Source organism: Andrena cerasifolii, chromosome 16 (assembly GCF_050908995.1).
Source record: "Andrena cerasifolii isolate SP2316 chromosome 16, iyAndCera1_principal, whole genome shotgun sequence".
Lineage (NCBI taxonomy): Eukaryota > Metazoa > Arthropoda > Insecta > Hymenoptera > Andrenidae > Andrena > Andrena cerasifolii.
Window position 1 is genome coordinate 7,850,154 of NC_135133.1, and position 12,408 is coordinate 7,862,561.

Genomic DNA, 12,408 nt, shown 5'->3' on the forward strand with positions numbered 1-12,408 from the left:
AATCGAATCCGTAGCGAGACGCGGAGTCGCGGTGGCGTAGTGCCGTGACCCCGATTAATCACTCGGGCGAAGAAAATACTCGATCGATGCCGCACCGAAGAATCTTCTCCTCGGCCTTATTGCGAAAGTAGGCTGCGCCGTTCAACACGGACGGATCCCCGCCACCCCTCTCGGCGGACCGATCGCAGTCGGTGTGGTTCTTATCGGATGTAACGCGCCTTTCGAAAATCAAAGTGAAAATATTTTGGTCAGTCTCGACTCTCGTGCCCGATGCCGATTAGCGGCCGCCTGTACACGTACCTAACGCCCTCTCTCTCTCTCCCCCTCCCTCTTTCACTCGCTCTCTGTCTCTCAGAAGCGAACCAGCGTGAACAATACGCCTGTACTTTGGCTGGCAAGTTGCCGACAATTCTGGGATCGCGCGTCGTTGTATGGATTTCGTAAGCTGTCATTGTGGAAAGAACGGCTCTAAATGTTGTTCGTAGAAACGGTAGCGAGAGAGAAGAGAATCCGAGTCGCTGACGGAGCGGAAGACGCTTTATACATCGGGGGCAGAGGTTGCCCCCTTATCTTCTTGGCCCCATAAAAACGTTCTCTGTTATCCGCAATGTAAGCGACCAAGACGGTGTATATCGATGCGGTTAATAACGAGATTTTCAGAGATTGAATAGCCTCTTTATCTCGACCGCCTGGAACCTCCTCCACATTCTCCGCTGCGTGGCACGTATGCCGTTTATTCCTCCTCCTGCTCGAAGGGATCCAACAATCCAGAAAGCCTCCTCCCTTATTCGTTCATTCTCGTCTGTGTAGAAAGGCCTGCGCGCCACGCGCCTACGTACTTCGCCACGTTTCCAGAATTTGTCCACTTGAGGAGGAACGGTCGGTGCGATATTCCGTGGATCGAAGGAATTCCGGACGATCGAGCCGATTAGGTAAGTAACGGCGCTCTTCAGTTATTCCCTGTTCCTGTCGAGCCGCTCCGTAAACGGACAACGAAGCCATTGTAAAAAGATCGACTGCCATGCCGTGGCCTGTCTTTCCGTGTCGAGTCGAGAACAGGCACACTGCCGTCGCTTCCGAAAAACGGAAATTTTTTACATTCGACGCTCTGTCCGAGTTTTGCCGTGGCTTGCGCGCAGCGGAGATATGCGTAATGTACCTATTTAAGTAGGTACACGTACTTCATCTCTGTCACTGCAAGGGAGCGAGCGCCGAAGGAGGAAAACGCATTCTCTCGGTGTCGCTTTTCGATTGGATAATGGATATTGAGGCAAGCGTGTCCGCGTCCGCGACCACGTCACGTACACGTATCCTCGCTTGATAGAAGGTGATAACGCTGATAAGGTGATATGAACCGGCACGCGACCAAGATAGACGGTTCCGACAGTGCAGCAAGTAGTTGCAGACCAACTGCTTTCGCGCTATTGGCAACCACTGTGCAAAACCGTCCATCTTACTCGTCGCGATTTCGGGAAATCAACGCAATTTCACGCTTATTGGACAAAGCGCGATTAACGCATTACCTACGCTCGACGATTCCAATTCAAGTATGAACTGCGCGTATACTATGTAGTACCTACACACACGTACGGATGTTCTAGGCCCACGTCCGAGGAGCGAAGAGATATATAAGTATTAAGTAGGTACTGCGTTCACGTTCAAGATGGGGGGTGAGCAGGGGAAGGGTCGGTAACCCGCGTTTATCTTCGTGACTGTTGGTGGCTTTATCGTTGACGTTGACGTCGTCGTCGTCCAAAAGAAATCTCGAAACCATAACTTTATAGACCGTTGCACGTCCCATTTAGCCATTTGTCCATTTATGTAGTCCTCGGGCGCGGCGGTCAAGTCTCGCCGATGTTCCAATGTTCGCGCTTGCGAAACGAACGGCAAGTGATCGATCTGGACGATCTAGTGAACGTTTCTTTCGCGATGCACACTGCCTACCTAAAACCACGAAGAGAACGGGGAAGTGTTGACGCTGTTGATGCTCGTGCTGCAACGTGCCAAGGAGGGAAAGAGAGTAAATATTAAATCGGCCTGCTTGCAAACGGGAAAAGAGAAGAGAAAGGAGCAGCGCGAGCATAGGGGGTGGAAGGGTGGTGAGGTGACCAGGTGAGAGGAAGAGAGGCGATGGGTACTCCGTGAGCCGTGAGCCATAAACCGTGCAGGAAGCGGGCGAGCGCGACGGCAAAACCCAAAACCCCCAGAAGTGCAGTATATTTGGAATACCAGCTTGTTTAAGACGAATACAAAATTACGACAGAGGGTGGGAAGAAATAAAACTGTGTAATAAAAAAAAAACAAAAAGTAGGTAGGTGAAAGTTTGGTCTAAATGAAAAATGACAGCAAGCATCGATTTCGTTACGGTGCAGGCAATTTGGAATACCGGTATTCTAATTTGCCTTCGCTTTATGAACTTAAAAAGTACAAGTAGATAATAAAATTATTTTCTTTCATGGCGTAATCAGATGGGAAAATCACGATACAGGAATAATCTTAGGTAAATATGAAAAGCATCGCTGAGCTTTGGAATATTCCAAATTACCTTCACCTTCGGTATCCCGAATTAGCAACATGGCATTGGAATAAAAAATTTCGTGTCACGCTTTGCATCCTCGAAATTATTGCAAAACTCAATTAGCCATGACTGGAACGATTGAATACTTGCTGAAGCAGTTTTGCAGATTTCTTATTCCGCAGATTAAGTGGAAAATGTGAGAATGGCGGCTCGTCCACAAATGCGATTAGTTAACAGCCCCTATTATCTACGGTGTTAGAAATTAGATAACGTTAGTAGTTTATTAGATACTTCGGTATTCCAAGTATGCTGCGCTTCCTCTACGTGTACCCACTTTTATTGGGGGTAAGCGTCGCTTAGAGCTGCGCGATACACGAATGCTCCAGTAACCACGGACTAAATCCACTCGGCTACGAGGAGAGATCGTATCAGGTTTCGGTCATGTTTTTTACCAAACGTGGCCGAGCATCGTACTACCCCTAAATAGTCCCGGATTCGTTTGGCCCCATTAACTTCCCGACCGGCCTGTGACCGTGTCTTGAGAAAAGAAAAATGGGCCATGAATCTCGGGAACTGCCAATTATCGATCCTTTACTTAAGAGCGCGAGAAAAAGTAGGTATAATAGCTGTGCGTCTCGCGAGGCCTATGCACATACATAGCTACATACCTACCTAAGTACGTAGGAACGATATCGCCTATTGTAGGTAAGTACTTGCCGCAACGCGTCTCGTTTCTCGCGCAGCGAATAGCAACTGCTGTGGCACTTTCCTCGGGGAGAACTTTTACGATCGTCGAAATACGAGTGCAACGTCTCCGCGCGTGTAACCTGCGACCTGCAAAGCATGCGCATTAATCTTTAGACCGTTCCAAGTCTCTGGAAAGACAGCCTATAACGACAGATATAGAGCAGAAGCTCCAGCTGAGATTTCTCTGTCGGGTGGTTGGTGAAGGAATCACTTGGGTTCGTTTCTGCGACTCTCTTGAGGAATGTCAGCCGTCACAAGCCGCGAAACAACAAAACACAGACTGCGTGGCGTAACACGAGAAGGGAACTAATCACGCTCAGCGCATATACCTCTCTCTCTCCCCTCCCGTCTCCTTTTCCCTGTCCTTCCTTAGTCCTTTCAACCTTGGCCACTGCACGCTCATCCCAGGCTTTTTTTCTCTTCAAGTTCCAAACATGGTTAAGCGCCACCCTCGAGAGCCGGGGCGGCGCGGCGCTTCAAACCATTAGGCATTAGGCATTTTACGACAGTCCAGCGGTCTAGGGTAACGGAAGAGTAAGCTGAACGTAATCGAACAATCAAATGATCGACAGACGCATAGGAATGGATGCTGCCATCCACAAACATCCCTGTCCATCCCTGTACTTTTTATCGGACCGTAAGCTGACCCTCGGCGCGAGTAATATCTAGGTACATAGGGTAAAAGGGAGTAATGGTAGTCAGTTAAGCTATAATTGTAATAAAACCAAGATCTGAGGTGAAATATATCTTGAAAATGATTTTTTTTATAAACTTAAACTTGAAATATATCTTGAAAATGATTTTTTTTATAAACTTAAACTTGAAATATATCTTGAAAATGATTTTTTTTATAAACTTAAACTTGAAATATATCTTGAAAATGATTTTTTTTATAAACTTAAACTTGAAATATATCTTGAAAATGATTTTTTTTATAAACTTAAACTTGAAATATATCTTGAAAATGATTTTTTTTATAAACTTAAACTTGAAATATATCTTGAAAATGATTTTTTTTATAAACTTAAACTATCAGCCTATTTGTCGGATAGGAGAAATAATTAGTGCTACCTGTATTGGCTGCTATTGCCCAGACCTTCGGGTAATAGCGGTCACGTTGCGGGCAATCGCGATCTAGAGGCTGCTACATTTTTCGCACGTGTAACCATCGGCTAAGTCCCATCCATAAAATTCAGAACGGGCCCGAAGGCAACAAGGGATGCATCGAAACCACATTTCACTGTCATGGCCAAGCTGATAGCGAATGATACACTTGTACACTGCTTTTTCAAGAGTTTCGGCAGTCCAATTGGCTTTCTAAAATTCTTCTAATGAAGATACTTATGCTACACTGGGGAATAATGGTAATCACGTTGCGGGCACTAACGATCAAGCGACCATCACTGCCCGCACACTTTTTGTCTCTGAGTCTGTAATGAAAATTCAAGAAACCCGTTTGTAGATCGAAGTAAGTTGTATACATGCCTAAAATTTCACCAAAATCGGTTAACGTTGCTCCGGGATATAAACGCTTAAAGATCGCCGCGATGAAGAAATCAGCGGTTACTTATTTCCAGCTCTGACTTTAACGTAAAGAACCTAGCACCCAGCGTAATATTCCACTAACACTTGAGTGAAATTTCAACAGCGGCTTTTGCTTCCACTGAAATGAGAATTTCATTTCTCAGAGTCGACGTTCTTTCACATTTGAAAGACCAAAACGATGCCATTGAAAGGGAGATAGTTGGAGGGTGTTGGGGAGTAAAGCCTCCAATTAACATTTATCATGGGTAAAAGCCGGAAGGCGGAAGCGAGTGTACCTATAGGAACCTGTTCGATTAAAAAGCAACAGGTTTCGGACCAGATGGGCCAAAGTCACCCATCTTCGGTAATTTGATCGTGATTTAATTTACCGAGCTATGCACAGTGGGTCGGGGCGCGAATTTCTGGGGAAGAATGATCGAGAGGGAGCGAGAAAGAAAGGGACAGAGAGATCGAGGCGTAAACGTAGCAGAGGGGGAGCGAAGCAGCAATAAATCAGTCGTCAAGAGGTCGAAGGTCGTGAGCGGTGCCTCGCTATATTCACATCGAGGGCGTAATGGGGTATTAAGTCGAGAGGGTTTTCGAGTTAATTTTCTAGCCTCGAGTCGCAGCTGCAGATGAGAGACGGTTATTAAGTAGCTTAGAACCGATACAAGTCGCAGTCGTCGCAGTCTGTGATTGCCGACGTTCGAACAGCAGAGGAATCGAATTTTCCACTGCGACAGACCGGTCTCGATATTAAGATTATCAAGGGATTCACTCGGTGCCCGGACCCGGACATCCCTGGCAATCCCCGAAGACGCCGCGCTGTTTTTAGAGCCAGAGTTGGCTTGTTATTATTACTGTCGAGTGTTCGTCGCCTGACTCATCACCCGCTAGAATAAACAAATAAACGGCTCTCACGGGTTTTGCGGTTCTCTTGACCCAGAAAGCTGAGAAATAGGCGCAACCGCGTGAAACCGTTCCGGAACGAGTAGGTACTCGCCCCTTTTGTTTCTCTACAAACGAGACCTCGTGTTTACGACACAGCCGAAAGATTAACGCGTGTCATCGGCCACGGTATCCCATGCAAATACGTAGGTACGTTGGAAAAATTCTTTCGGCAGAGAAAGTGTTCCGATATTCGGTGGTAAAAAAGTTGTGGGCAATGAGAGGCGGGGAAAGATGGTCTCTGCATTTGCTCGCCTACGTGGACTCGGAAATGATGGCGAGGGGTAGAGTGGAGTAGAATTGTTTGCGTTGCAAGCAAACAGGCGGGCAAGGCAGGCAGGCAGGCAAGCAGGCAGGCAGGCACGCAAGGCAAGGCAGGCAAGCAACGAGCGAGCGAGCAGGTTTACGGTACTAGTTGGTCTGCCGGCGAACAGCAGTACTGACGTCACATCCTGCGTGGGCGGACATCCGGCTTCGTTGCCGGACTCCTGTCCCAGAGCGATAACAAAATCTACGTTTGTTATGCGAGGAGAAAGAAAGCGCGGGAGACAGAGGGAATAGTTGCCGCTATCACCCTGTTCCTCCCGAGTGTCCCAAGTTGACGGCTTTCCACCACTTTCCTTCGTCTCTGCTCCACTTTGTTTCGCGACTACATAGGTGCCTATGTAAAAGAGCGGTACACGGTGAACGGATAAGAGAAGAGCGCTGCGCCGCGCCGGGAACAAATCGACCGTTGGAAATCCCATTGGGATTAACCGATGGACGGGACACGTCCTTTGCTCTTCCCTCCCGATTCTCTTGCTCGTCCTGGCAGAGGCAACGCCGGCGATGAGCGAGGCGGCCGCAGCGGTAGGTAGGTACGTAGGTACGTGGTCACGCGTATTGTGGCACTTTCCTACCAACGACCAGCCAGCCGTTTCAAAAGGGGCGACTACAAATATTTGCCTCGTTATTATTTTATGGCGGTGTTTCGTTGCATTGGATCATCCATTTACGATCCACCTTTCATCGCTTTCCCGAAAACCAAGAATCCACAATACGCGAACGTAAAGGAACTGGAAATCCTTTGGGTAGATATTTTCTGATTCGTGTCGCGTTGGACGGGAATTCACCGGATGAAGCGTGGACTCCACGAGTCAGCTCGCAACTCTCTAACTGGAGTCGTTCAATCCGCCAGTCACAGATGGCATTAGCTCGCAGAGCTTTAGTATCGCGACGCAGCCGGAATAATTGCTCGGTCTATCTACAAACAAAAAGCAGGCATGGGTAAGGAAGTTAATAAATTATTTAGCTAGGCGAACGAAAGTACGAAAGGAAAGGACCCGGGGCAAGCATCAGCAACACAGATCCGATCGTCCTGCAGTAACGATACTCGCCAGAGGTTTTGTCGACGGAGCGATCGCGTCTGGTGCGCGCAGATAACCGATCGCGTAACGGGGGCGTTTTAGGGGCGGTTTCCGTCCCTAAGGGACTCGCTGCGCGACTCGATGCTCATTCCTTCCGACAAACAATACAACAAGCCACGATCTCCCTCGGAGACGACCATACAGCTCGTCCGGGGCACTGTTGGGCGCGACGCGACCGATAACGCCCGCATATACATACATGCCTACATGTAGGTACCTAATATGTACGAGGCCGAGCGGCAAACCGTACGAAACCACGCCGAACCGTGCGTTCCGACTTTTCGTCGCAACTTCGTTTCCGTTCTCGAACGCGCATGGGAAAATAAGCCGGCTAGCTCGCTTCTCTTCTCTTATCACCGACCACCCTCGACCCGCCACAACTACGAATGTAGGTACGAACGTACGGCCACCGGTGCTCCGTGCGGATTGTTCAGCTGTCCCCTCCTCCAAGGTGACAAGAAAAAAAAACGGCGTTTGTAAAGGACGTGAGTCCGCGCACCCTCATAAACGTGGCCGCAGGTGGTCGAAACACGTTGAACCGCATCAGAAGAGGAGGAAACTTTCCTCCTCGGAAAGCGCGAGATGTTCGCCGCTTTTGCCCGTGCAGCGCGCAGATGCCATGAAAAGGGCCAAGCGAAAGGACCAAGAAGAAATGCCGAGTATAGCTGAGAAAGGAATGTTAGCAATGTCGCAGTTTATCTGCACGTCCTTGGCTAATCTCTGTCCGTAACAGATTACCCTATCACTGGGAGTTACGCTACGCCTCTGCCACTCGGGTATACGGTGGGCGTTTCTATCATCTCTATCGTCTATATCGCTTCTATCGTGTCCCCCTCTTTTCATTCACTTCGTTCTCTACCACTCGCTCCTTGGTGTCAACGAGTAGAAACACTTGAGTAGTACGACTAAAAACAGTAAAGTGAGTAAAAAGATCAGATTCATAAGGTCGGATTTGAAATCTTCAAGTTATAGTTTGGCGAGTCAGCTGTACATAGCGCGAAGCAGGGCAAGGAAAGGCGGTGGAAGGTAATAAGTATGTAATGAGAGACGAAAGTGGACGAGAACGGACAAGGCAAGTGGAAGCGAGGCAAAGCGGGACGATGCGTTACGTTGGGTCATGCTGCGAAGCGTTATCGCGGACCGGCCGCCAGCCGATACCTTATCTGGAGTAGTTGCACACCGACAGTGGTTCCCAACTTGCACGTATCGCGATTCTTCTTCATAATCAACCATTTCGGGGAACACTAAGCGTGCGACGCTTGGACCTCGACGTTCACGTTCTAAAAAGCTTGCTAAACCGATCACCGGGGCACAAGTCACCGAGCAAACAGAGCTGGCCGAAAATCGAAAGGCTCCTATGAAAACGCGAGGTAGCTCGGCGTTATTCGCCAACGATATCGTTCAAGGTTACGTACGAGCGCGTTGCGTAAAAATGTTGTCGAGTACGAAGAAAGTCGGCGAGATTTATGTCTGCAAGCATCGGATCAGCGATACTTATATGTCGCACCATCCAGATGCGTTCGCTTGACAGCGGCGCGGCGCGGCGGAGAAACTTCTCCTCGACTACGAAACGTGCCGAACGACGAATCTCAACTAGACTAAACTGGAAGAAGTCTGCTGGTAGGAAAGAGCTAAAAGTTTCTTGGCCGAGCGCCGGTGTATCGCGAGATAACTGGTATCGCGGTGGCTGGTACACCGGCCGATAGAACACCACCCACCATTTCGCACTACGCGCTGTCGTGAATGTCGTGATAGAAGCCGACGCGACGCGACGCGACGCCACTAGCCTGCATTATACTATCATTCGGTATTTCGCGAAATCAGTCGTCGCGAGAATCGCTTTCAATTCGGTCGGCATCGGTGCAGCCTAGGTACCCGTTTGTTAAAGCTTCCGTGCACCCTGCCATCCTGCCTGGGAGGCGCGGCGCGGCCTGGCGCGGATCCGAGCAATTCGAATCTCACGTGCCTTGGTGGTTCCCGCGTTCAAGCAACAACCGCATCCATGCTGGAAACAGTGGGAGTTTGTTCATCGACAAGATACGCGTGTGTGAAAAGTGAGGATTTTACAAGGCGGCATCATTCGATAAACTCACCCAACCGCATACCTGTATTATTACCACATACTTACTCTACACGTCCCTTCGGCTCGCGTCAAAGCAAACTCGTTACCTATTTACCACGAAACATTCGCCGCTTCACTGATCGAGCCTCCCTCCTTCGCTACCTCCTGCACCTATACATACGCATGATATTACAAGCAAAGCGAAGGAAAGGCCGAGTTTGGGAACGGTGGTGATATCGAAGAGGCGGCTGATCGTCGCCTCGCGGCTCAAGAGAATCTCGCGTCCGAGTGTACTTTGCAGTCGCTTGGCTCGTGAGTTGCAGCCACCGGTAAGGTGCCTTCGAACAACTCGAAAACAATGGGTACTCAAAGGTACGCGACGGCTCGATTCTCCCCCGCTACGATTTCCTCCCCCTCCGCCGATTCAAAGGAAAAAGGGGCCGTGATCGACCGCGAATCACGCGCTACTTCTCTCTGAACACGGTCGTTCGCACGACAGATAGGTAACCCCCCAGTGAGATTCAACGATTCCAACGACCATCTTCCAAGGGTCGCTACAGCGAATTTAACCAGGAAGGCGGAGCGAGTCAGGAGAAAGGAATTCTTTCCATCGCGACGAGCCGAGCCATTCGCGTTTCAGCGTAGCGGCCATTTTCGAGCATCCATGATACTGCGCATCCTCCTCCTCCTCTCTCTCTCTCTCTCCCTCCACCTCTTTCTATCGCTATTTACCTGTAAACGTGCGAAAAAATCGACAGAAGACATGTCTGTTCAACTTTCAGATCACAACTCGACTCGACCTTTTCTCTCGCGGGAGCAACGAATTCGTAGGTAGGTAACAGGAAAAACACTCGGACTCTACAGGGAAGACCCTGCTTATCGCAAGCAGCAAGACGAAAAATCCTAATACTCGAACGCAACATCGCCAATAGCGCGCTATTGTTGCGTACATTGACCCGTGACGATGTAAAACGGTAAAACCGCCGGATAGCAGAAAAACTCCGATAACGAATGGACTTGGACCCTCGGTTAGCTGGAACTTGGTGTTCGTTTATACACGTATGTACAGCCGGCGTTTGCCTTAACTTCCGAAACTCCATATTTTCATCGCAGGGAAGAATAGTGGCGAGGAACGAACGAGCAAGAATCGCGGTGACGATGACGGTGACGGCGAGGGGGAAGGAACGTATACATATAGCAGACGGGCCAAAAGAATAACGCAAACAAACGCATCGCCGATGGAACACTGTGAATCATAGGTACCTATCGCACAGCTTACCAAGCAAAATCCGATAATCTTATTGCTACCTAGGTTGCTCGAAGCCGCTCGTCAATGGGAATTTAACTAAGTAATCCGGCGAATGCAGCGTGTAGCTCGTGACACGAAGAAGAGGTCAGCGCGGATAAAAATGTTGGAGCCGCCGCCGTGGAGAAGGAAGCTGCAGTTGACTGAGGACTGTAATAATCGTCGATCGATTCGTGATCGACGCGACGCGACGGCAACAACTACGAGTAGACACGTTATCGCGACTAGCAGCAGAATTATCACTCTGATATCCAACGTATATACACCCCCCACGATTGGCCCCCGTTCTCCAGTGACTCGCGAACCACCGGGCACCGACCAGCAGTCCAGTGGTTGTTCAAGATCTGAAAACCGATCGGCAGTTACTGTCCCATCTTGTCCCGTCCATCGTTCAATCGCGTGAAAAACCCTTGCTACTCGAGTGTTCTCGCTTCTCCGTACGCTTATACCGACTTGTCGATGATACACGCTTCTTACCTCTGTGACTCAACTACGAAACCATTGAAAACCGCTCACCATAATCCTGCTCTTCGTGTTTTCTTATATCTTGCTGGGCTTGGCTGCTGTTGCTTCGTCGTCTCATTCCCTCGTTCGTCTCCTGATACGTGCCCGTCTTGTCGTAGACCCTTGGATTCATAGGCAAACTTTTTTCCCCCGCTCGCGATTTCAGCCTCTCTCTCTCTCTCTCAGCGTCCCCTCCGTCGCACAGCCAACCGACAAAATTCAAATTCTTCGTCAACCGTAGTGATTACTTTCTTATCTTGCTTTTTCTTTCCTCCTTTCTACGCGCACGTGGTGCACCCTGTCTTGCTACGCTTCTCGATGTCGGTACGCCCGTCCACCGAATACGGCAACAACGAGGGACACACTGAAAACACTATAGATTAGCCTCCGATTTGCCAAATTCCGTTTGCTGGTTAGAGAAGTGTCCGCGCTCGCCACTGTTCTATGATTGCAAGCGAGGCTGGTGTGTATTATGTACATAGAGGAGGAGAACCAGCAAGCAAAGTGGAACCAACAGAAACAGAACAAGAGGGAGCCGTCGATAAAAAGAGAGCGACAGGCAGGGAGAAGGGAGAAGGGAGAAGAGAGAATGAGTGAGCGAGTGCGTGCCTCTCCCTCTCCCGCCATCTATGCGTGTGTGCGAGAGAAATCGCCACTTTGAAATAAATTTCCTAAAAGAGTAAAAAGGAAAAAAGTTAAGCTTCTCGGAGGGCACCTACCTATAGCCTGTTGGTTAAACGGGGGAGCCTCGGTGGCCATGCATTCGCTCGTGCTTGGTGTAAATATCACGAATAACGTCAGAGAATATTATGCGCAGCACGAGCTGAATCGCGTCGGCGTCCACGTATACGCCAATTCTCTCTGTTTATCTTTATCACGAAAATCACATGCGCCACTTCTTTCTCTTTCCATCGCGTTCTTCTTATCGGCTAGCCGGGAAAATGAATTTGCCACTACCTCCGCCGCCACCTCCTTCCTCCTTCACCTTCTCCTGCTTCGTCATTCCTACCTTCCTCGCTCTGTCCTCCAACCGGCAACCGATCGGTTCTTTTTCCTCCTCCTCTTCCATTCTTCTCTGTCCTCGTTCGTCGCAACACTCGCAACTGCCGCCGATGCCGGCCGCGGTGCAGCCTTCACCTCTTCGTTTATACTTACGTACTTACCTTTTACTACCTCCGCCGAAATTATTAGGCGAATCGTTGTACGCATCATCTTCCCGTTCGCGACAGTGCATAGTATGTACGTAGTTACATGCACGTGCCCACGATGTCGCATAATGCGTGTAGCGTAGTGCTTTAAACTTAAACGTTTGCCAGCTGTTGAACAAAAGGGTCTAAGCTACAACGTTATTCTGCCTACCGCCAAGCGAACAATGAGCGAACGAGACAAATCC

The 12,408-nt window shown here is 49.3% G+C and overlaps 1 protein-coding gene across 3 annotated transcripts in view; it reads right to left on the reverse strand.

Annotated features, from left to right (window-relative positions):
• LOC143377674 (uncharacterized) overlaps positions 1 to 11,318 on the reverse strand; it is a 29,669-nt gene extending 18,351 nt beyond the window's left edge. For 2 of the 3 annotated variants that reach the window (XM_076829234.1, XM_076829235.1), the window contains exon 1: positions 11,028 to 11,316. In XM_076829234.1, the coding sequence (XP_076685349.1) occupies positions 11,028 to 11,148 (121 nt within the window). In that variant the 5' untranslated portion in view covers positions 11,149 to 11,316. Of the gene's footprint in view, positions 1 to 11,027 lie in introns of all 3 variants that reach the window. The other variant, XM_076829233.1, reaches the window with a different exon arrangement.
• Between the last annotated feature and the right edge of the window lie 1,090 nt (positions 11,319 to 12,408).